Consider the following 25,461-nt stretch of genomic DNA (forward strand, 5'->3'; position numbering starts at 1 on the left):
ACTGCACTCCAGCCTGGGCGACAGAGCAAGACTCCATCTCAAAATGACAAAGAGCTACATAAATAGACTATTTTCCTCTTCTTATGCTAGCTGAAGGCAAAATTTGTAACACTGTCTGAAGCAATTTTCAAAATACATAGATCTACAGCATAATGTGGTAGAGGTAAAGGAACTTGTATGGTAATATGGTTTCTACATTCCACTTCAAGTGGCACAATATTATTTCTAAGTAAACAAAGTTAAATATGAATACCATAATCCCTGCAGTAACCACTAAAATACCTATACAAAGATATATAGTCTAAACCTCAATAAATTGATTAAATGGAATACTGAGAAAACTCAAGAAATCCCAGAAAGAGAAATAAAATCTAATGAACAAAAGAAAATAACAAAATGATACATCTATATCCAAACATATTAATAGTTACATTAAGTATAAATGGTCTAAACACACCAATTAAAGAGAAGGACTATCAGACTGAATGTTCTTTAAAACAGACCCAAACATATGCTACCTACAAGAAATCTTCTTCAAATATAAGTAGAAGGATGGAGAAAATACACCACGCAAATAATATTTTTTAATGTGAGACAGCCATATTAACATGAAAAGAGAGAGACTATGGAGTAAAGAAAATTACCAGAAATAAAGCAGGACATTAAATAATGATTTTTACAAGTCCATTTGCCAAGAAGACACAGAAATCCTAAATGTATACTTGTCCTTAGTGTCAAGAGATGAAAAAGAGAAGAAGAAGAAGAAGAAGAAACAAATCATTAGACCAACAAAATATATAAAGCAAAAATGGATAGAACTGGCTGGGCGTGGTGGATCATGCCTGTAATTCCAGCTCTTTGGGAGACCAAGGCAAGAGGATTGCTTGAGCCCAGGAGACCAACCCGAGCAACAAAGCAAGACCTCATCTCTACAAAAAAATCAAAATATTAGCCCGGCATGGTAGCTGGGTGTGGTGGCACATATCTGTGGTCTCAGCTACTTTGGAGGCCGAGGTGGCTTTTTTTCTTTTTTTTTTTTTTTTTTTTTTTTGAGATGGAGTCTTGCTCTGTCACCCAGGCTGGAGTGCAGTGGTGCAATATCAGCTCACTGCAACCTTTGCCTCCCAGGTTCAAGCAATTCTTCTGCCTCAGCCTCCCAAGTAGCTGAGATTACAGGCGTACACTACCATACACAGTTAATTAACTTTTTGTTTTTTTGAGACAGAGTTTTGCTCTTTTTGCCCAGGCTGGAATACAATGGCACGATCTCAGCTCACTGCAACCTCCAACTCCTGGGTTCAACCCATTCTCCTGCCTCAGCCTCTTGTGTAGCTGAGATTACAGGCGCATGCCACCAGGCCCAACTAATTTTCGTATTTTTAGTAGAGACAAGAGTTTCACCATGTTGGTCAGGCTGGTCTTGAACTCCTGACCTCAGGTGATCTGTCTGCCTTGGCCTCCCAAAGTGTAGGGATTACAAGCGTGAGCCACCGCGCCCGGCCAATTTTTGTATTTTTAGTAGACACGGGCTTTCACCATGTTGGCCAGGCTGGTCTTGAACTCCTGACCTCAAGTGATCCACCGGCCTCAGCCTCCCAAAGTGCTGGGATTACAGGTGTGAGCCATTGCCCCATTTCTGTTCTAACATGTAAAGAGCCTGAAAGGTGCCATTTAAGTCCGCCCCACAATTAAAAAAAAAGCTGAATAAAATAAAACTTCTTATATCCATCAGAGAACGAGGTCACAAGGCAAACTCCTACCTAAAAACTGAAGAGACAGCAGGCAAATACAGAGATCACAGTTTTACTGGAGCAAAAGCCGAGTAAGCCAATAACTGGTAAAAACACATGGCAACTGATGATTGCTGGAAGCTGATTATAGACAAGTATAAGAGAAAATCCTGAGGCCCAATCTTTCAGGGTAGGGGCAGCAGTGACATACTTTCATAAGTTTTGTTACATCTCCAAAAGCCTCACCAGATTCTCATGATGAAGCCTGGAGAAAAAAAAAAATCCCCCACTCTTCGGACAGGGGGAGAGAGAGAAAAAAATAACCATTTTGAAATTCACTCAAAGAAAAGTAACCATTTTGAAAAATGCCCAGAACATTCTGTTTTCCATAACAAAGGCCTTCCATCAAGGAAAACTACTTTATCAGAACCTTATCTGGCCAAGGGAAAAGGAAAACTTGAAAAATAAAGCCTCCAGTAGCTTTCTGGATAACTTAATGGGGTGGGTGGGTCAGGGGAGGAAGAGAGAAAGAAAGGAGGGAAGAGGAGGAGGAGGGAGAGGGAAGAGAGGCAGGGAGGGAGGGAGGAAGACAGGCAGGCAGGCAAAGAAACTTCTGAAGTTCACAGTCCAGGAACTCAGACTTACTAAAAAACTGAGACTCACAGGATTACAGGACATTTTCCTTCCCCAATACCTTACCACCACATCAACAGGGCTGTAGTATAATCACAGTGAATTACAATGGAGGGGCAAGATAAAAACTCCACTTGTAATAGTTAATTTTTGGTGTCAACTTGACTGAATTAAGAAATACCTAGAAACCCGCTAGAGCATTATGTTTGGGTGTGTCTGTGACGGTGTTTCCCGGGCAGATTAGCATGGGAGTCTGAGTGGACTAGGTGGGGAAGATTTACCCTCAACGTGGGCAGGCACCATCTAATCTGCTGGGGGCCTGGAGAGAACAAAAACGAGAAAAGGCAAATCTATCTGCTGAGCTGCCATGCACTCTTCCTCTCCCGTCCTGGGACAACAACTCCAGACTCCCAGCATTTGGACTCCAGGATTTACGTTGGCGGCACCCCCAGACTCTCCGAGCTTTGGCTTCAAATTGAGAGTTACACCATTGGTTTCCCTGGCTCTGAGGCCTTCAGACCTGGCCTCAGCCATGCTATTAGCATCCGAGGACCTCCAGTTGGCAGCCAGCCGGGCACTGGACTTTTCAGCCTCCATGGTCACACGAGTCAGTTCTCCTAACACATCCCCTCTCACATACCTATTATCCATAGATACACAGACACCCTGTTGGTCTCTCTGGAGAACCCTCATACACCACTTAAGGAGTTTCTAGAAAAACCCAAAGACAGTTGGGAAACAAAAATGGACACGGGAGGAATATGAAGCCTCTGCCATCTACAGCTACAGCAAACATTAAACCCAGCCTAACTGCCAGGCAGAGAAACACAAAACCTCACACTAAAGATCCATTTACTTAAGTTCCTATAGCCCAATCAATACATCATGTCCAGCTTTCAATAAACAATAATAAGATATATTAAAGTCAAGAAAAAAAAAGTCTGAATACACAAAGCAAGCATCAGAACCCACCTCAGATCTGACAAAGATTTTGCAAAGATCAGACTGAGACTTTCAGATAACTATGATTAACATGTGAGGGGCTGTAATGGGAAAAAGTGGACAACATACAAAAAGATGAGTAAGGTTCATAAAAATATGCAAACTCTGAGAAAGAATCAGAAGAAAATGCTAGAGATCAAAAACATTGTAACAGACCCGGCATGGTAACTCATGCCTGTAATCCCAGTGCTTTGGGAGGCCAAGGCAGGAGGCTTGCTGGAGCCCAGGAGTTTGAGGCTGCAGTGAGCTATTATTACACCACTGTACTCCAACCTAGGTGATACAGCAAGACCCATCTCTAAAACAAACAAACAACAACAACAAAAAACGAAAACCAAGCAACACCATTGTAACAGAAATGAAGAATGCTGGCTGGGTGCAGTGGCTCACACCTGTAATCCTACCACTTCGGGAGGTTGAGGCAAGAGGGTCACTAGAGGCCAGGAGTTTGAGACCAGCCTGGGCAACACAGTGAGACAAAAAAAAATCTAAAAATTAGCCAGGCATGGTGGTGCATATCTATAGTCCCAGGAGTTTGAGGCTGCAGTGAACTACGATCTCACCACTACACTCCAACCTGGGCAGCAGAGTGAGACCCTGTCTCAAAAAAAAAAAATTTCTTTTAAAAGAATACCTTTGATGGGCTCATCAGTAGACTGCTCATGGTAGAGAAAAGAATCAACAAGCTTGAAAGTATTTCAATAGAAACTTCACAAACTGAAAAAGCAAAGAGAACAAAGAATAGGGGTGGTAGAGTGGAGGAAGAACAGAATCTTCAACAGCTATGAGACAATTATCAAAGGTGTAACACGTGCATAATGGGAACATTAGAAGCAGAGAGAGAGAAGCAGAAGAAATGTTTGAAGTAATAATGGCTGAGAATTTCCCCACACCACAGACTCAGGAAGCTCAGAGAGCACCACACAGGATAATACCAAAAAATCGAGGCCGATGCCTATCATATTCAAATTGGAGAAAACCAAAACAAAGACCTAGGCCTATCATATTCAAACTGCAGGAACCCAAAACAAAGAGAAACCTGAAAGAAGCCAGAAGAAAAAAAACCCTTAGGAGCAAAGTTAAGTATTACATCAGACTTCTCATATACCATGAAGCCAAGAAAAAGATATTCTATATTTTGGGCCATAAAACATATATCAATACATTTAAAAGAATAGAAAAATACAAAATATGCTATCAGACCATAATAAAATTAAATTAGAATTCAGTAATAGAAAGATGCAACCGAAAATCTCCATACACTTGAAAATTAAACAGCACATTTCTCAATAATCCATTGGTCAAAGAGGACATTGCAAGAAAAAAATTAAATATATTAAACTGAATGAAATGAAAATGCAACATAAAAAATCTGTGGGATACAGCTAAAGCAGTTCTCAGAGGAAAATTTATTATTAAATGCTTATATTAGAAAAGAAGGGCTCGAATCAATAATCTCAGCTTCCAGCTCAAGTAACTAGAAAAAAAGAGAAAAATAAACTGAAGCAAGCAGAAGAATGAAAATAACAAAGAGGGGAAATCAATAAAACTGAACGCAGAAAAGCAATAGAAAAAAAAATCAATAAAACCCAAAGCTGATTTTTGAAGTTCAATAAAATTGATAAACCTCTAGCAAAACTAACGAAGGGAAAAAAAGAGAAAGAAGATACAAGTTTTCATTTGTCAGATCTCAGAAAAAAAAGACAAACTGCCATTATTGGCAATAAAAGAGAGAATTGTATCCTTACAGATTCTGTAGGCATAATAGGATAATAAACTCCTATTATTTAGTACTCTTAAATAATAGGATACTATAAACTCCACACACATAAATTCAACAGCTTAGATTAAAAGGACCAATTTCTTTCTTACTTTTTTTTTTTAAAGACAGACTCTCACTCCGTCACCTAGTCTGGAAGAGTAGTGGCATGATCATGGTTCACAGCAGCCTCAACCTCCTCCGCTCAAGCAATCCTCCTACTTCAGCCTCCTGAGTAGCTGTGACTACAGGCACGTGCCACCATGCCTGGCTTATTTTTTAAACTTTTTGTAGAGACAGTGTCTCGCTATGTTTCCCAGACTGGTCTCAAACTCCCGTGCTCGAGTGATCCTGCCACCTCAGCCTCCCAAAGTTCTGGGATTACAGGAGTGAGCCACCACGCCCTGCCACCAATTTCTTAAAAACCACAATCAGAACTTTTCCAAGATGAAAGAGATGATCTGAATAGCAGCCCTGAAATTGAAGAAAGAAATTGAATTTGGAATTGAGTGTGGTGGCTCATCCCTATAATCTCAGTGCTTTGGGAGGCTGAGGCAGGAGGATCACTTGAGGCCAGGAGTTTGAGACCAGCCTGGGCAACACATTGAGACCCCTCCCTGTCTCTACAAAATAATTTTTTTTTTCTGCTGGGTGTGGTGGCTCACACCTGTAATCCCAGCACTTTGGAAGGCCCAGGTGGGTAGATCACTTGAGGTCAGGAGTTTGAGACCAGCCTGGCCAACATGGTAAAACCCCGTTTCTACCAAAAAAATATTAGCTGGGCATGGTGATGCATGCCTGTAATCCCAGTTACTAGCAGGGCTGAGACAGGAGAATCACTTGAACCCAGGAGGTGGAGGTTGCAGTGAGCTGGGATAGCGCCACTACACTCCGGCCTGGGTGACAGAGCGAGACCCTGTCTCAAAAAAAAAAAAAAAAAAAATTAAATTAGAAATAAATTATATAAATTAAATTAGTAATTGAAAGATACAACAGGAATATCTCCATACACTTGAAAACCAAACAACAAGTTTGAATAACTTATCCTGCTGCAGGTGCATTACATGCCAGGGAGTTTATACCTGTTTTTATTAAACAAGATAATTTACATTTACCTGGGAGGGTCTGTGATAATGCTTCCCAAGGGAGCTCCACAGTGCTGGGTTGGAGCAGCAGTGGGGTGGGATGCTGGTGCAGAAGCCACTGTGTGCCTGCAGCTGTTCCACAGCAGCCAGAAGCCCATGTCTCAGAGCCTGAAGGGCAAGACAGCGATGAATGGAAGTGGGCAGGTCACCTCCTCCTGGGAGGCCCTGCAGAAGGCAGGAGAGATGTGGGTGCAGATATGTTCTGAACGACACCTGAGAGGCCGACGACTGGTAACCCAGATTCCCTCAGAGGCAGAAGGCATGGCCTGGTGGGGAGCAAGCATGGAGGCGGGGGAAGCAGCCACAGGAAGAGCAGTCCTTCCTGAATGCAGCAGCGCCACAACTGAGCCCCACTACCCTTGTCACTATGGAAATGTCACGACTGTCAAGGAACCACCCAGAGCTTTCTCAGGAGCCTTGCTGGCACATCTGATTCTGTATCAAAGCTAGGTACTGCAGCCAGGCGTGGTGGCTCACACTTGTAATCCCAGCACTTTGGGAGTCCAAGCCTGGCCAACATGGCAAAACCCTGTCTCCACTAAAAAAAAAAAAAAAAAAAATTAGCTGGGCATGGTGGGCACCTGTAGTCCCAGCTACTTGGGAGGCTGAGGCAGGAGAATCGTTGTAACGCAGGAGGCAGAGGTTGCAGTGAGCTGAGATTGGGCCATTGCATTCCAGCCTGGGTGACAGAGCAAAACTCTGTCTCAAAACAAAACAAAAGCTAGAAATTGAAGAGAAGAATTCATATAGACACCAATATGGTTTGGATCTGTGTCCTTGCCCAAATCTCATGTTCAACTATAATCCACAATGCCGGAGGTGGGGCCTGGTGGGAGGCAACTGGATTGCGGGGGCGGTTTCTCATGGGTAAGCACCATCCCCCTGGTGCTATTGTTAGGATAGTGAGTTCTCATGAGATTTGGTTGTTTAAAGGTGTGTGGCACCTCCTCGCTTGCTCTCTCATGCTCCTGCTCCCACTGTGTGAGCCACCTCGCTCCCCATTTGCCTTCCGCCATGATTGGAAGCTCCCTGAGGCCTCCCCAGCAGCCGAAGCCACTATGCTTCCTATACAGCTTGCAGAACCCTGAGCCAATTAAACCTCTCTTCTTTATAAATTACCCAGTCTAAGGTATTTCTTTATAGCAGTGTGAGAACGAACTAATACAGACACTTTTTTTTTTACCTTTTCCAAAATGTCAGAGATCCTGGGCAAGTAGTTTTTTTTTTTTTTTTTTTTTTTTGAGAAGGAGTTGCTCACTCTGTCACGCAGGCTGGAGTACAGTGGCGCAATCTCAGCTCACTGCAACTCCACTTCCCAGGCTCATGTGATTCTCCTGCCTCAGCCTCCCGAGTAGCTGAGACTGCAGGCACACGCCACCATGCCTGGGTAATTTTTGTATTTTTTGTAAAGATAGGGTTTTGCCATGTTGGCCAGGCTGGTCTCGAACTCCTGGCCTCAAGTGATCCATCCATCTCAGCTTCCAAAGTGCTGGGATTACAGGCGTGAGCCACTGCGCCCAGCCAAATCCTGGGCAAGTAGATGTTATTATTCTGAAAAAAACTGATGACTGCTCTATAAGTAGGTGGTGTCACCATGAAAGCTCCCCGTTCTCACTCATTAATGAGTAAGCCCCGACGGCTGGCTGGGTGAGGATGCCACAGCTTGCTATGACTATGATGTCTTTACTCCTGTAAGAACCATATCAAAATATCCAGAAAAAGGAAGGCTTATCACATAAGGGGATAATCTTGCCTTTCATTATAATAAGCATGTTTCATAGGCACAGTACTGCTCATCATTAAGGAAACACAAATTAAAACAACTCAAGAAAGGGTTTCCCTCCCTGTGTCCCCAGGGGCAAGGTGAGATGACTCCACGTGTCTGGCACGCCCGGGTCAAGGAGTGGGCCTGTGTGAGCCTGGCCAGCCCATACCCTCCAGCACTCCTCGAAGGAGCCTGCTGGGAGGTTGTGATAAGAGAACTCAGTGCATACCTGCCCCAAGCAGCAGCCTGAGTACACAGTGACAGGGCTGCGGGGAGGAAGGAAGGTGGAGACATTTTAGCCCAGAGAGAAGGAAAACAGGAAGACTTGGAAACTCTTCATGGAATGCTATTTAGCAGCGCACCAGCATGGCACATGTATACATATGTAACTTACCTGCACATTGCGCACATGTACCATAAAACCTAAAGTATAATAATAATAATAATGATAATAATAATAAAAGAAAAAAAAAAAAGAAAAAAAAAAAAAAAAAAAAAAAAAAAAGTTGCTTTAGGCTGGGCGCCATGGCTCACACCTGGAATCCCAGCACTTTGGGAGGCTGAGGCGGGTGGATCACTTGAGGTCAGGAGTTTCAGACCAGTGTGGCCAGCATGGTGAAACTCTGTCTGTACTAAAAATACAAAATTAGCTGGGCATGGTGGCACACGCCTGTAATCCCAGTTACTCAGGAGGCTGAGGCAGGAGAATCGCTTGAACCCTGGGAGGCAAAGGTTGCAGTGAACCAAGATCACACCACTGCACTCCAGCCTTGTCAAGAGAGTGAGACTCTGTCTGAAAAAAAAAAAAGTTGCTTTAGCTCAGCAAAAAATCAAAATCCTAACAAAAGGGAAACACACCATGGTATACATTTTCAATAGCACTGAAGCTAACAGGCCATGTACTGTGTCAACATGCAGACACCTGTCTATAAGAACACTAACCAAGAGAACTCAGCAGAAGCCTAGCACACACAGCGTTCAACTCTGCCGAACACACATGCAGACATAGGAGGACATGAGGACAGAACCTGCAGGGTCACCACAGCGTCTCAGTAATACAGTCTGTTCCTTTAAGTTGCCTAAGTTTATACTTTTTTGAAGTGTTTGCACATTTTGTCATTCTGAGTAGTTTTTTTTTTTTAATGAGACAATTGTTGCAATTTATTTTGTTTCAGTCAAGTGACCTTAAAGGTTGAGGGGAAAAAAAACGGCCTCAGGAGATTTTCTTAACACTCCCTCCCTGGACGTGCAGTCCTGGGGCCCACTCTCTGAGCTGTCAGAGCCACTGGAGAGGTGTCTCTACCATTGAACCCTCACTACGGTGCTTGCTTTTGTAATTATCTTTTGATGATATAAAACTTGTATTTCTTGAGTGCTCATCATGTACTGGACACATTCCTAAGCACTTTGGAATTTATCCTTCTGAAGAAGGCACTATTATTACCCATTTTACAGGTGAGGAAACTGAGCCACAGAAGAGGCTAAGCAATTTGCCCAAGGTCACGTATCTGGTAAGCGAACTCACAGTGAGTGATAACTCCAGAGTTGGAACACAAACCTTTACATACTGCCCCATACCTACTAACAGCACACATGCATATAAGGTAGTTTTGAATAGTTTTCTAAAAGTTTTTCCATGAAATAAGTACAGGAATTTGATATCCAAAATACACAGAAAATGTCTCTTCAAGCTCTAAATCAACCTGAAAAGCCCTAGTGTCATGTAAGAATCTGTATTAGTGAACTGAATTATAAGGAAAGAATATTAACTTGCTTCCTCCCCAGAACAAAAAAGCAATACTTCAACCAAACATTCCACGTTCCGGTCCATTCTATCCATCTGTTATAAAACTGAGACACTTTCTCTTCCCCAGAACCTGGGTGTAACCTTTCTAGTTTCATGTTGACTGTAAAGAAATAAAAGAATAGGCCAGGAACGGTGGCTCACACCTGTAATCCCAGCACTTTGGGAGGCCGAGGCGGACAAATCACCTGAGGTCTGAAGTTCCAGACCAGCCTGGCCAACATGGTGAAACCGTCTCTACTAAAAATACAAAAATTAGCTGGGCATGGTGGCACATGCCTGTAGTGCCAGCTACTCGGGAGGCTGAGGCAGGAGAATTGGTTGCAGTGAGCCGAGATCACACCACTGCACTCCAGCCTGGGCGCCAAGAGCAAAACTCCATCTCAAAAAAAAAAAAATTAAAGAATAAAATAACATAGCCTATAAAATCTATGTTGAAAAATCCTAAGAACAGTCTACCCCTTTTCTCATGATTATTTCAACTTTCATATCTGAAATTCCAGCCATGCGATTAGGAGCCTAGAGGCATAACACACAACACAGATGCTCTTCTATGCTCTCTACACGTATCCTAAAGTGCACAGACTCCGACAGAGGCCTGAATATTTGGGGTTTCTATTTCTAAAGAATGAGCCTGCTGTGAAGGTCAGTGTCAACACCAACAATTCAAAGGCCCTAAAAGAGGATTCAGAATTGCCCATCACCCTAAATGTAGATAAAACACAGCAGTCTGAGGAGCCCATTGATGGGAAAATTACCATATTTTGCTATTGCGACTACTTGAAGTCCATGCCAAACAAAATAAACTAAAATAAAATGTTACAAGCCTGGGCTGATGCAGTTTCCCCTGAGTCAACTAAAAAGACTTTGCATGGAACCATTTCTAAGTCTGACACACATGGAGTTTAAGGTCTGAGGAGACCTGAAAAGTTTCCAACATGGCGGTGACTAGGGACCCTGGAGCAGACAAGAGCCTGGAGCATCAGGCCATAGCTTGTTCCATACAGCACACCTGTTCCTGGTGGTCAGGAATGAATTCCCTGCAAGCATCCAGTGTAGAAATCACCCAGAAACAGGAACCAGTAAGGGAAAGAAACCTGGGAAGGAGTGTGGGGAGTCAGGAAGCAGAGAAACCAGTCACAGCCCTGCCCTTCACTGACGTCTGCGCTCAGAGCTGTTTGCCTAAAGTGTATCTGTTATTTGAATGATTCTAGTATAAATGACTGTTTCAAAAGTCCCCTATTTTAAATCACAGAATTTTAGAGCTTTATGGCATCTTAAATTCCCTTGTCCATTATCTTAACTGACTTGGGAAAACTATTCTCACTTGACAATGGAGAAAATGAAGCACAGACATCTGGATCCCAAAGTCATTTCAAGAAACAAAGCTAGTGTCTGTGCCATGGCATGGCTGGGCAAGGGCCTTGTGCCCACCACCGTCTTTTTTTTTTCTATGAGAATGCTTTATTAGGCATAAAAATGCCATTGAAATGCTTTAAAATGCAACAGGAGGAGATGTGAAGACACAAAGAACAAGTACATAGTGACATATGGCTATCAGAACACACGAAGTAAAGAATCCACACCACTTCCACCCTTTACCCAGAAAGGGAAGGTTCCAGGCCACCTCCTCCTCATGCATGCCCCGCTTTATAGGAAGTGTCCGCATCTCCCCTCCTAGACAGGTCCTGGAGCTCCTCCTGTTGGACCTTGTGGGGCCATCGGTGGCTAAAAATCAGGTTTCTGTTCCTTGAGGGAGGAAACAGAGGAAGCACAGATTGGCATGGTAGATAGAGGTGCAGACAGAAATCCAGTCTGGAATATGTTGAGTTTAATGTAGCTACACGGCATGGGGGTGGAATCCTTGAGTGTAGATGTGGGCATGAGGGGCTGAAAAAATGTCACATGCAAAGCTCCTAGGAGTCCTCTTTTTTCCCACCTCCTCACATAACAGAGCCAGAGAAAAATACAGTATTTCATCAAATTTGAGATGCCACTAATTCTAAGACAAATGATGATGAAAAACTGCTGTCAAAATGTGACCCAGTGCTAAGATGGCATCAGTTTTTAAATGTACCCCCAAGTCAAAAATATTATTATGCAAAGAAAAAAAGGTTTATCTTAGAATAGATGAAATATAGTAAACTTTTTATTGGCTGGAGGTCTTAAGATGGCAGTGAATACAGGACTGACTTTTTAACTTGTTATTCTGAAAAACTTTCAAATGTATAGAAAATTTAAAAGGATAGGCCAGGAGCGGTGGCTCACACCTGTAATCCCAGCACTTTGGGAGGCCGAGGCGGGCCTCGGCCTCATGAGGTCAGGAGATTGAGACCATCTTGGCTAACATGGTGAAACCCCGTCTCTACTAAAAATACAAAAATTAGCTGGGCGTGGTGACAGGCGCCTGTAGTCCCAGCTACTCCAGAGGTTGAGGCAGGAGAATGGCATGAACCCAGAAGACGGAGCTTGCAGTGAGCCAAGATCGCGCCACTACACTCCAGCCTGGGCGACAGAGCGAGACTCCGTCTCAAAAAAAAAAAGAATAGGCCGGGTGTGGTGGCGTGCGCCTGTAATCCCAGCACTTTGGGAGGGCAAGGCGGATGGATCATGAGGTCAGGAATTCGAGACCAGCTCGGCCAACATGGTGAAACCCTGTCTCTACTAAAAAGTAAAAAATTAGCCGGGCATGGTGGTGTGCGCCTGTAATCCCAGTTACTCAGGAGGCTGAGGCAGGAGAATCGTTGGAACCCAGGAGGCAAAGGTTGCAGTGAGCTGAGATCGCGCCATCCAGCCTGGGCGACAGAGCAAGACTCAGTCTCAAAAAAAAAAAAAAAAAAAAACTTGTAAGAATAGTACAAAAAAGCCTCCAATACTCCCTCACCCGGCTGGCTTCACCACCTGTTTCGACTTTTCCCCCTTTTATCACGACCATTTTGTCATTTTCTCTCCCTCACTTCCTCCCTCCCTCCATATCATCTATCTACCCGTGCTCCTCTCCTTCTCCATTTGAAATCGGGTATCAGACTTTGTGCCCCTGTATCCCTAAATAGTTCAAAATGTATTCACTAAGCTCAAGGAGACAGTCACAGTACAACAAACTAGGGAAATTTGACATTTATACAATCCACCATTCAGATCAAATTCTGTCCATGGTGCCAACAATGTCCTTTACAGCTATCTTTTTCACCCCAGTCCAGGTTCCAATTCAGAGACAAGCACTGTACACAGTTTTCCTGTCCCTTTAAACCAGACCATTTTCTCAGTCTCTGTTTCTGAATTTTGAAGTCTTTGGAGTACACACAGACAGGGCGTTTTGTAGAATGTCCCAGAGTCTGTCTGCTGTCTGCACAATTAGATTCAGGGGTGGCAGGAACACCTGGGTCAGGTGCGTCCTTGGCACATCTCATGGGGGGCACAGATGTCTCATAACTGGTGACAGTAACTGCAATCGCTTGCTTAGCATGGTGACTGCAGCAGGGTAATCACCTTTATATGAGTTTGAATTATGAGAATTTTATTCATTTTTATTTTATTTTACTTTTTTGAGACAAGATCTTGCTCTGTTACCCAGGCTGGAGTGCGGTGGTGCATCTCCACTCACTGTAGCCTCCACTTCCCGTGCTCAAGTGATCCTCCTATCTCAGCTTCTCAAGGAGCTTGGACCACAGGCACATGCCATTGCGCCTAGCTAATTTTTCCATTTTTTTTGGTAGAGATGGGGTTTCAGTACATTGCCCAGGTTGGTCTTGAAACAGGAACAGACTCATTTTTCTGAAATATTTTCTTTTCTTTTCTTTTTTTTTTTTTTGAGATGGAGTTTCACTCTTGTTGCCCAGGCTGGAATGCAATGGCGCGATCTTGGCTCACCGCAACCTCTGCCTCCCAGGTTCAAGAGATTCTCCTGCCTCAGCCTACCGAGTAGCTGGGATTACAGGCATGTACCACCACACCTGGCTAATTTTGTATTTTTAGTAGAGATAGGGTTTTTCCATGTTGGTCAGGCTGGTCTTGAACTCTCAACCTCAGGTGATCCACCTGCCTCGGCCTCCCAAAGTGCTAGGATTACAGGCGTGATTTTTTTTTTTTTAGACGGAATCTCACTCTGGCGCCCAGGCTGGAGTGCAGTAGCACAATCTTGGCTCACTGCAACCTCCGCCTCCCAGGATCAAGTGATTCTTCCATGTCAGCCTCTGGCGTAGCTGGGATTACAGGCGTGCCCCACCACACCTGGCTAATTTTTCTATTTTTGGTAGAGACGGGGTTTCACCATGTTGGTCAGGCTGGTCTCAAATTCCTGACCTCAAGTGATCTGCCTGCCTCGGTCTCCCAAAGTGCTGGGATTACAGGTATAAGCCACCTTGCCCGGCCCTGAAATGTTATTTCCATGGGCGCACAGAAAGCCCACAAAAAGCAAAGCACAATTCATTAAGTCCTCAATACTCTTGTTTAAAAATGGAATTTGATCAGCCGGGCGCAGTGGCTCACACCTGTAATCCCAGCACTTTGAGAGGCTGAGGCAGGCGGATCATGAGGTCAGGAGATGGAGACCATCCTGGCTAACACGGTGAAACCCCGTCTCTACTAAAAACACAAAAAATTAGCCGGGCATGGTGGTGGGCGCATGTAGTCCCAGCTACTCGGGAGGCTGAGGCAGGAGAATGGCGTGAACCTGGGAGGTGGAGCTTGCAGTGAGTGGAGATCGCCCACTACACTCCAGCCTGGGTGACAGAGCGAGACTCCATCTCCAAAAAAAAAAAGGAATTTGATCAAGCAGTAAAGCTCAAGCAAAATTAAATTAAATTAAATTAAATGGAGTCATGCACATGCCTATAGTCCCAGCTACTTGGGAGGCTGAGGTGGGAGAATGCTTGAACCCAGGAGTTCAAGTCAAGCCAGGCAACACAGTGAAACCCTGTCTCTAAAACATAAATAAAATAAAAATGGGACTTTGAGCTAACAGTCCTCATACTGCTTCTCAACCAGCATGTGTAGACAGGATCACATAAGTCACAGCTTTTCTCTAGCACTGAAAATACCTCATTTTCTTGTTAAGGTAAAGAAATGATATAGTCCCTCAGAGGCAGTAAGGGATGTTGGAAACCCCATTGTGTTGGGAGGCACAGCAGGGGACATGGAATTTGCAGAGCCTCTCCAGACCGGCACCCCTGACCTCCATGTGACCCTGAGCATGTTATTATCCTCTCTGACCCTCGCACTCTCTGTGTGTGAGATGGAGGCAACAGCACGCCCCGGCTCAGCCTCCTGCTGTGAGTACTCCGTGAAAGAATTTAACAAAAACACTGAGAACAGTGCCTGGCACCTACTGAATGCTCATTCAAAATTTAAAAACAAAACACTAGGAGAACTGAGCTCCATTTCTGGCAGCCACAGCCAGTGCACAAGTCATGCACGGGGACTGGGCACAGGTGACACACTACCTGTATGGTGAGGCTCACACAGCCCCCAAGGACCAGGCACCCAAAAGCCTGTCCTTCCTGTCCCCACACCCCCATGCCACCCTGCCTCTGGAGACAGCGGGGGGAGGCCTCCTGGTGACTGGTTCAAATGGCCCAGGACTCCACTACCCTGGCTGGGGGCACCAGCTGTCACTCCTCATTCTTCAGAGAGGCACAGAAGTCGCAGAAGCCAAGCTCCCTCTCCCCACGGATGTGAGAGGCTGTGTGCAGAAGAGGAGCCACCTGGGTCCCTCAGGGCCACTTCAACCATGGAGCAGCCCATCCTGAGGTCTTCTGTGAACTCCCTGTGTATTTAAGCCAGACTGAGTTGGGTTTTCCAACACTAGTGGCTAAAATATCCTAACTGATATACTCTACGAATGTAAAATTCTTTACCAGAGGCTTAAAAACTGAGAGATTTTGAAGAGTGATTGCCCTTCAGGTCTCTGACCACTCTTAGAAACTCCAACAAACCAAAATCATTACTTTACTCAACAAAGTAGATCCAAAAATAAGGTTATAAGAGGATGTGTGGGCCGGGCACAGTGGCTCAAGCCTGTAATCCCAGCACTTTGGGAGGCCGAGGCGGGCGGATCACCTGAGGTCAGGAGTTCGCGACCAGCGTAGCCAACGCGGTGAAACCCCGTCTCTACTAAAAACTACAAAAATTAGCTGGGCGTGGAGGTGGACACCTATAATCCCAGCTACTCAGGAGGCTAAGACAGGAGAATCGCTTGAACCCAGCAGGCAGAGGTTGCGGTGAGCCAAGATTGTGCCATGGCACTCCAGCCTGGGTGACAGAGTGAGACTCCATCTCAAAAAAAAAAAAAAAAAAAATTGTAACGATTGCCCCTTATGAGATACAAAGTAACAATCAATGCACAAAAATTGGTATATCCTAGAGGTTCTCAAACTTGATTGCTTCAGAGGTACCTAGAGAGCTCTGCTGTTTCAGAAACTAACAAATGACTTTGACTCCAGGGAGACTATACAGCAGTCTTGGGAGAAACGGGTCACCTCGCTTGGAGGATGATGGAAGGCTCCATTATCTTTCTGAAGTCCGAGGAAAGACAATCCGGGTTCAGAGAGGGGAGTACAACTAGGCAGCGCCAGATGCATGCTCGAACCTAGGTCAAAAAAGGATGAAAATACAAGCCATGCTCCAAAAGACTCCTCTGCCCCAGAAAATTGTCTCTCCATTCACAAACAACAATAATCAGAATCTAGGAGGCTCAAAGTTACCCCAAGGTGGGAGACGGAAAGCCTGCCTCCAAATAGCTCCAGGTAGAGTATGACCCAAACTTTTGGCCTCTGCTTGTGAGTAACCAAATGTCTTGGCCTTGAGCCTGAATTCCTCATCTGCACTTGAAGCCAAGGACTAAGCTAAACTCAAACCTAGATTCCAGTTACAGCCACCGCCGCTTAACTACTTACACAATAACCAAGGAATGGAACAGCAAAGTGGCCACAGGGCTGGAAATGCCTTCCAGGGCAGAGGACACTATTACCTGCAGCTAGGAAGCCACGCCAGTTCAGGTGTGAGGCCAAGACACTGCTCCTGTTTTTGCTTCCTGCTTCCAAATCTGTCTTGTGCCGGGAAAGAGGAAAGCTATCTAGTAGTTACCTGCTCATGGCAAGATCCAAAAGTAGGCTGGGTGCAGTGGCTCACGCCCACAATCCCATCGCTTGTGAAGCCAAGGCAAGTGGATCATTTGAGGTCAGGAGTTTGAGACCAGCCTGGCCAACATGGCGAAACTCTGTCTCTACTAAAAATACAAAAATTAGCTGAGCGTGGTGTCAGGCACCTATAATCCCAGCTACTCAGGAGGCTGAGGCAAGAGAATCGCTTGAACCCGGGAGGCAGAGATTGCAGTGAGCCAAGATTGTGCCACTGCACTCCAACCTGGGTGACAGAGCGAGACTCCTTCTCAGCTAAAAAAAAAAAAAAAAAAAAAAAAAAAAATCCAAAAGTAAATGTCCACCGTAGAAAGAATGTGCTCACAGAGCCCCGCTCACATGCCCTAAGTCTCAAATGCCACATGTGCCATCTTCTAAAAAAGTTAAAAAGAGCCATTAGTGGTTTAAATGATGACAGATTGAATTGATCTGTATTGGCAAATAAAAGTGGAATATGTGTGTTTATATAAACTTCAGGTGCAATAAAAATTAGAGGATAACTCTTTTTTGTAGAATGAGAAAATAGCAAGCCTTCTCCAAGGAACTTGAACTCACTGTAAAAGGGGAAGCTACAGACACTTACAGTTGGAACTTTGCCATTCTTGTTATTCTATTTTCCATCACCAAATGTTCAAAGGACACCCTAACATTAAAAGACTTGCAACATGCTCTTAGCAAATGACCATATCAATTCACCCACCTCAGAGCAGTCCTATAAATCACAACATATGGGGTAAGTATGAGTTAGCGAAAAAGTTTCCATCAAAGTTAATATAAACTGCTCAATTAAATTTTGCTCAAGTCCGGCCGGGCGTGGTGGCTCATGCCTGTAATCCCAGCACCTTGGGAGGCCGAGGCGGGTGGATCACGAGGTCAGGAAATGGAGACCATCCTGGCCACCATGGTGAAACCCCGTCTTTACTAAAATACAAAAATTAGCTGGGCGTGGTGGTGCACTCCTATAATCCCAGCTACTCAGGAGGCTGAGGCAGGGGAATCGCTTGAACCTGGGAGGTGGAGATAGCAGTGAGCTGAGATCGCGCCACTGCACTCCAGCCTGGCAACAGAGAGAGACTCCATCCAAAAAAAAAGACAAAAACAAAACTTTTTGCTTAAGTCCTAACTATTCCTCTATAAAGTGCTTTCTTTCTAATTTGATGGAGTTAAATGTTATCTGAGGTCAGGTGTGGTGGCTCATACCTGTAATCTCAGCATTTTGGGAGGCTGAGGCAGGTGGATCACTTCAGCCCAGGAGTTGGAGACCACCCTGGGCAAGACTCCCAGCTCTACATTAAAGAAAAAAAAATCTGAAGTCCAAGTTCCTTGGAGAAGGCTTGCTGTTTTCTCATTCTACAGAAAAGAGTTATCCTCTAATTTTTATTGCACCTGAACTTTACATAAACACACATCCCACTTTTATTTGCCAATACAGATCAATTCAATCTGTCATCATTTAAACCGCTAATGGATGATGTGTAAGTCAAACAAAAGGGACAAGCATGAAAGTAGACTGCTTCTCTAACACCTGAGCATTTTCCTTTTAATATACAAGCATTCTTGCACACAGTTCATAAAACTGCTAGGCTGCTGATTCAGTGTTCTGTTTAACAGATGAGTTTTAACTACTTTAAAAAAAAAACAAACTCTGCTTTCTACAACTATCTGATCTTCGACAAACCTGACAAAAACAAACAGTGGGGAAAGGATTTCCTATTTAATAAACTGTGCTGGGAAAACTGGCTAGCCATATGCAGTAAACAGAAACTGGACCCCTTCCTTACACCGTATGCAAAAATTAACTCAAGATGGATTAAAGACTTAAATGTAAAACCCAAAACCATAAAAAACCTAAAAGAAAACCTAGGCAATACTATTCAGGACACAGGCATAGGCAAAGACTTCATGACTAAAACACCAAAAGCAATGGCAACAAAAGCCAAAACTGACAAATGGGATCTAACCTAAGAGCTTCTCCACAGCAAAAGAAACTCTTCAGAGTGAACAGGCAACCTACAGAACGGGGTAAAATTTTTGCAATCTACCCTTCTGACAAAGATCTAATATCCAGAATATACAAGGAACTTAAACAAATTTACAAGAAAAAAACAACCCCATCAAAAAGTGGCCAAAGGATATGAAGAGACCCTTCTCAAAAGAAGACATTTATGCAGCCAACAAACATATATAAAAAAAAAAAAAGCTCATCATCACTGGTCATTAGAGAAATGCAAATCAAAACCACAATGAGATACCATCTCACACCAGTTAGAATGGTAATTATTAAAAAGTAAGGAAACAACAGATGCTGGAGAGGCTGTGGAGGAATAGGAACGCTTTTACACTGTTGGTGGGAGTGTAAATTAGTTCAACCATTGTGGAAGACAGTGTGGCAATTCCTCAAGGATCTAGAACCAAAAATAACATTTGACCCGGTGATCCCATTACTGGGTATATACCCAAAGGACTATAAATCATTCTACTATAAAGACACATAAACATGTATGTTTATTGCAGCACTATTTACAACAGCAAAGACTTGGAACCAACCCAAATGCCCATCACGGATAGACTGAATAAAGAAAATGTGGTACAGATACACCATGGAATACTACGTAGCCATAAAAAACAATGAGTTCATGTCCTTTGCAGGGACATGCATAAAGTGGGAAGCCATCATTCTCAGCAAACTAACACAAGAACAGAAAACCAAACACCGCATGTTCTCACTCATAAGTGGGAGATGACAATGAGAACACATGGACACAGGGAGGGGAACATCACACACCTCACACACCGGGACCTGTCGGGGCGGGTGGGGGGCAAAAGGAGGGAGAGCATTAGGACAAATACCTAATGTATGCGGGGCTTAAAATCTAGATGACCGGTTGATAGGTGCAGCAAACCATCATGGCACATGTATACCCATGTAACAAACCGGAACGTTCTGCACATGTATCCCAAAACTTAAAGTAAAATAAAATTAAAAAACAAAAACAAAACAAAAACTTGGCCGGGCGCAGTGGCTCACGCCTGTAATCCCAGAATTTTGGGAGGCCGAGGCAGCTGGATCACCTGAAGGTCAGGAGTTCGAGACCAGCCTGGGGAACATGTTGAAACCCCCATCTCCACTAAAAACACAAAAAATTAGCTGGGTGTGGTAACAGGCGCCTGTAATCCCAGCTACTCGGGAGGCTGAGGCAGGAGAATCGCTTGAATCCGGGAGGCAGAGGTTGCAGTGAGCCGAGATGGCACCATTGCACTCCAGCCTGGGCAACAAGAGTGAAACTTCGTGTCAAAAACAGCAACAACAAGAACAACAACAACAAGAACAAAAACTCTGCTTTTAAAAGTATTTTAAGTCCAGTGTGAAAAACCTGTAAGTCATAGCAAAGGCCTCTAAGAAAAAACTTACCACTCATGACCCCTCTTACTACTGACCTTGAAAATCACTTGCCCTTCTCCAAGGCCCCACCAGCTTCATCGGTCTCTTCCTGAACCTCCCTCCCTAGTTCCAGGGCTTGGCCTAAGTCTCACAGAGCAGAAAGAAACGTGGCCACCCTTCCTCACGTGAGTCCTGTGCAAACATACAGCCCTACGCAGAGCTCCTAACAATGGGGCATCAGTACCCAGGCACGATCGATGAGTATGAACCCAACGCGATCAGAGACTCCCACATGGTGTGTGTGACTGCGCGCACAGGCGGGAGGAAAGGGGCGAATCTGCAAAACGAGTACAACAGATAAAATTCGCAACAGACTTCTCCACCCTTTCAATCAACCGTCCCAAGCGCCACGAACGCGGGTCCCGCTCCGTGGGGGACCGCAGCCACACTGGCGGGAGGGAATCCTGGGCCTCGACCAGACGCCAGCAGCGCCAGAAGAAACAGCCCGCGCTGGGCAGACTGCAGGCACCGCATAGCTCATCACCACGGGGGGCCCCGGCCAAGGCCGCCCGCCTCAGGCCGAGCCTTGGGGATGTGCTGGACCCCGGCCCTCCTTCCCACGGCGCCCGCGCCGCCGCCCTCGGGAAACCAGGTTTTCAAGCGTTCGGCCCAGCGGGCGCGGTATTTTAGGGCGTGACCCGCGCCCCGCCCTCGAGGGCGACCGGAAGAGCAGGCACCACCGCAGATGCGCAGAGTCTGCGCCCCGCACCGCGAGGAGCACCCGAGGCCGCGCTCCCGGAGCCGGGTCTGGTGACTGAGGCGCGGGTCGCGACGCAGGGGCGGCCCCGGACTCTAGACCACACCAGCCGCCTGAATGGCCTACCGGACGCCCGGGTCCGGCTCACCTGGGAGGCGCCTCCGCCGTCCGCCCGCGCGGGGCCAGGAGCGCGGCACCACCCCCGTCACGCCGGCCGCTCTTTGTGTCTGGAGGCCGCGACGCAACACTCCTCCCGGCCTCGAGGCGCCGCCCCCTCGGTGTCCCGGCGCAGTGGGCGAACAGGGGGCGGGGCGAGCGAACGGGAGAGGGGGCGGGGCGGGTCCGGGGTTGCGGGGCGGGGTGGGGGCAAGGCGGCCTCCGCAAATCTCAGGGCGGCTCTGGCCAGTTTGGAGCCTGGGGTGACCCTTGGAGCAGACCTCGCTGGTCCCTGTCGGGGCCCTGCGCGCTGCGGAGCTTGGCGGTTCGCAGCTCTCGGGGTACCATCTTCTGGAAACAAGCCGGTAGGCCGGCCAGGCAGGGGTAATACCCCAAACCACCACTGAGGAAACCGCGACTTAAAACCTAGGTCGTCACGTTTCCACCGCATATTAAATCAATACAGGTTGAGCATCCCTAATCCAAACATCTGAAATCCGAAATGCTTCAAAATCTGAAAGTTTTTGAGCGCTGACCTTAAAAGAAATGCACATTGGAGCACTTCTTTTTTCTTCTTTTAACTTTATTTTCTTTTAAGAAAGGCTGTCACTTCTGTTGCCCAGGCTGGGATGCAGTGGCGCGGTCATGGCTCACTACAGCCTCGACTTTCCCAGCTATGGCAATCCTCCCGCCTCAGCGTCCCAACCCCCAGTAGCTGGGACTGCAGGCACCTGCCACCATGTCCGCTAATTTTTGTATTTTTAGCACAGAGTCTCACTGTGTTGCCCAGGCTGGTCTCGAACTCCTAGGCTCAAGGGATGGATCCACCGCCTCGGCCTCCCAAAGTGCTGAGATTGCAGGCATGAACAACCAGGCCCAGCCTCTGGCTAATTTTTGTATTTTTTGTAAGAGAGGAGGCTTCACCATGTTGCCCAGGCCGGTCTGGAATTTCTGGCCTCAAGTGATGGTCCCACCTTGGCCTTCCATAGTGCTGGGATTACTGGCATGAGCCACCACACCTGGCCTCATTGGAGCATTTCTAATTTTGGATTTTCAGATTAGGGGTGTTCAATTGGTATAATGCAAATATTCCAAAATCTGAAATCCTAAATGCTTCTGGTGCCAAGCATCTCGGTTAAGGGATATTCAACCTGTATATATTTATCGAACACCTACTAGGGCCAGGCGTTGTCCTAGGGGATGCCAACCGGGGCGGGGGCGGGGGGGGGGCAAAAAATCCCTGCCCCTTATAGAGTTTACACAGAAAACAGTTTAAAAACATAAATACCCGGCCGGGCATAGTGGCTCATGCCTGTCATCCCAGCACTTTGGGGGGCTGAGGCAGGCGGATCACCTGAAGTCGGGAGTTCAAGACCAGCCTGATCAACATGGAGAAACCCTGTCTCTACTAAAAATACCAAATTAGCCGGGCATGATGGCACATGCCTGTAATCCCAGCTACTCAGGAGGCTGAGACAGGAGAATCGCTTGAACCTGGGAGGCAGAGGTTGCGGTGATCAAGCCACTGCACTCCAGCTTGCGTGACAGAGTGAGACTCCGTTTCAAAAAAAAAAATTGTAAATACAGCCAGGCATGGTGGCTCATGCCTGTAATCCCAGCAGTTTGGGAGGCCACTGTGGGCAGATTGCCTGAGGACAGGAGTTCGAGACCAGCCTGGCCAACATGGTGAAACCCAGTGTCTACTGAAACACAAAAAAAATAAGCCAGTTGTGGTTAACGCGTGCCTGTAGTCCCAGCTACTCGGGAGGCTGAGGCACAAGAATTGCATGAACCCAGGAATCGGAGGTTGCAGTGAGCTGAGATCTTGCCACTAGACTCCAGCTTGGGCGACAGAGCAAGACGCTGTCTCCAAAAAATAAAAATGAAAACATAAATATACAAAAACGTCAGAGAGTTATAAATATATCAGAATTACAAAATGAGCTACAGTACACTCTAGCATGAGAAAGGTGCATATACTTTGTAGGAACTCCACTTTAGAGGATGTGAGGATCAGAGGCAAAATGGGGTGAGAAGGAAGCAGGATGAAAGACAGGCTCTGGGGGAATGGAGTTTCCAAGGGCGAGTGAAATTTCCAGTGCCTGCAAGTGCTAAACCCCATACAGAGCAAAAGGCAAGCACAGAGAGTGGTTCAGAGGCGCTCATAGTGTGTTCTAGGCTGGGAGGTTTCTCTGACCTGCTGAATGTGCCCAGATAACTTTTGCTATGCCCATGACCTGTCCCAACCAGTGTGGGGCACAATGGCAGGGCACACTGTGCAAAGGTGGTCCCTGTGGGATGCGCAGCCAAGACCCTGATGACTCCAGTTTATAACCCTGGATTCCCAGGTGTGCTCAGGGCCATGGGGGCTGCCATTGTGAAGAATGTCTTCTCTTCAGTGCTCCTGATGCTCTGCATGGGCTCCCACTCACTGGCTGGAGAATGAATTTGGTGTCAGAAGATGTGAATCGTGCCGCTTACTAGCTGTTTGACTGTGGATTACCCAGTCATGTAACATCTGTGATCTCAGTTTCATTTGCAAAATAGAAATGTAAAAGTTACCCACTGCACAGGAGTATACTGAATTTATTTGTTATTTTATTTCTTGAGACAGGATCTCAGTCTGTTACCCAGGCTGGAGTGTGGTGGTGTGATCACAGCTCACTGCAGCCTTGATCTCCTGGACTCAAGTGATCCTCCCACCTCAGCCTCCCAAGTAGCTGCACTACAGATGCACCCCCACACCTGGCTAACTCACTAATTTTTTGTAGAGATGGGGTCTATATTGCCCAGGCTGGTCTTGAACTCCTGGGCTCAAGTGATCCTCCCACTTTGGCCTCCCAAAGTACTGAGATTGCAGGCATGAGGCACCATGCCCGGTTGAGCATACAGAATTTAAATGAGTTAATTTAGTGGTTCTTCATCAGAGAGAAGTGGGGAGACTAGGAGTTCTCCACTTTGACTACTTAAAAATTAAAAACACCAGTGCCTGCATCCTACCTCCAGACATTCCAATTTTATTGTTGTGTAGAGAAAACTCTCTACTCACACCGCAACAACAGTCAACACAGAAGACCTATGACTAAATGTGTATGGGGTTTTCTCTACACACCAAGCAGCAGACACCAGCTGGGCGTCCTCTAATTCAGTTCTGTCACTACCTGGAGAGAGTGTCAGATCCCACAAGGTGAGGACTCAGTCCCCAAGACTCCTCACATATACCAGTTGCAAGTCCAGGCCTCCACAGAACTTCTGACAGATCAGCTTGAAGTTGGGGTTCCCATGACCCCCTGACCCCCTGTTTGGTTTCGATTAATTTGCTAGAGTGGCTCACAGAACTCAGAGAAATGCTTATGTTCACTGGTTTATTTTTATTTATTTATTTTTGAGACGGAGTGTTGCTCTGTCGCCCAGGCTAGAGTGCAGTGGTGCGATCCCAGCTCACTGCAACCTCCGCCTACCAGGTTTAAGTGATTGTCGTGTCTCAGCCTCCCAAGAAGCTGGCACTACAGGCATGCACCACCACACCTGGCTAGATTTTTATATTTTTAGTAGAGACAGGGTTTCGTCATGTTGGCCAAGCTGGTCTCGAACTCCTGACCTCAGGCGATCTGCCTGCTTCGGCCTTCCAAAGTGCTGGGATTACAGGTGCTGGGATTACAGGTGTGAGCCACCGTGCCTGGCCCACTGGTTTATTATAATGGATATTGTAAAGGACACAGGTGAAGAGACACATAGGGCAAGGTTTGGAGGAAGGGGGAGAGCTTCCATACCTCCGTGGGCGCCACCCTCCAGGAACCTCCACTGTTCAGCTACCCAGAAGTTCACTGAACCCTGTCCTCTTGGGGTTTTATGGAAGCTTCATGACATCAGCATTCCTTCTCCCAGGGAGTAGGGTGAGTCCCTCTCATGGGAGAATCTTAAGACCCGCAATCTACGGCAGGGCGCGGTGGCTCCCTCCTGTAATCCCAGCACTTTGGGAGGCCGAGGTGGGCAGATCACGAGGTCAGGAGATCGAGACCATCCTGGCCAACATGATGAAACCCCATATTTACTAAAAATACAAAAATTAGCTGGGCTTGGTGGCACACACTTATAGTCCCAGCTACTTGGGGGGTTGAGGCAGGAGAACCACTTGAACCCGGGATGCGGAGAGGTTACAGTGAGCCAAGGTCGCACCACTGCACTCCAG

At 46.1% G+C, this 25,461-nt stretch overlaps 1 protein-coding gene across 8 annotated transcripts in view; it reads right to left on the minus strand.

Annotated features, from left to right (window-relative positions):
- Positions 1-21,389, minus strand: part of NINL (ninein like) — a 134,075-nt gene extending 112,686 nt beyond the window's left edge. The window contains exons 1-2 of one of the 8 annotated variants that reach the window (XR_010125211.1): positions 16,315-17,114; positions 11,441-11,587 (exon numbers count right to left, since the gene is read on the minus strand). Coding sequence is in view for 3 of the 8 variants with exons in the window: in XM_063659494.1 (XP_063515564.1) it covers positions 11,441-11,507 (67 nt within the window). In the remaining 5 variants the exon portion in view is untranslated. The other 7 variants (XM_063659494.1, XM_054467865.2, XM_063659499.1 and 4 more) reach the window with 7 other exon arrangements.
- Positions 21,390-25,461: the final 4,072 nt, after the last annotated feature.

The sequence above is a fragment of the Pongo pygmaeus genome, chromosome 21 (genome assembly GCF_028885625.2).
Source record: "Pongo pygmaeus isolate AG05252 chromosome 21, NHGRI_mPonPyg2-v2.0_pri, whole genome shotgun sequence".
Lineage (NCBI taxonomy): Eukaryota > Metazoa > Chordata > Mammalia > Primates > Hominidae > Pongo > Pongo pygmaeus.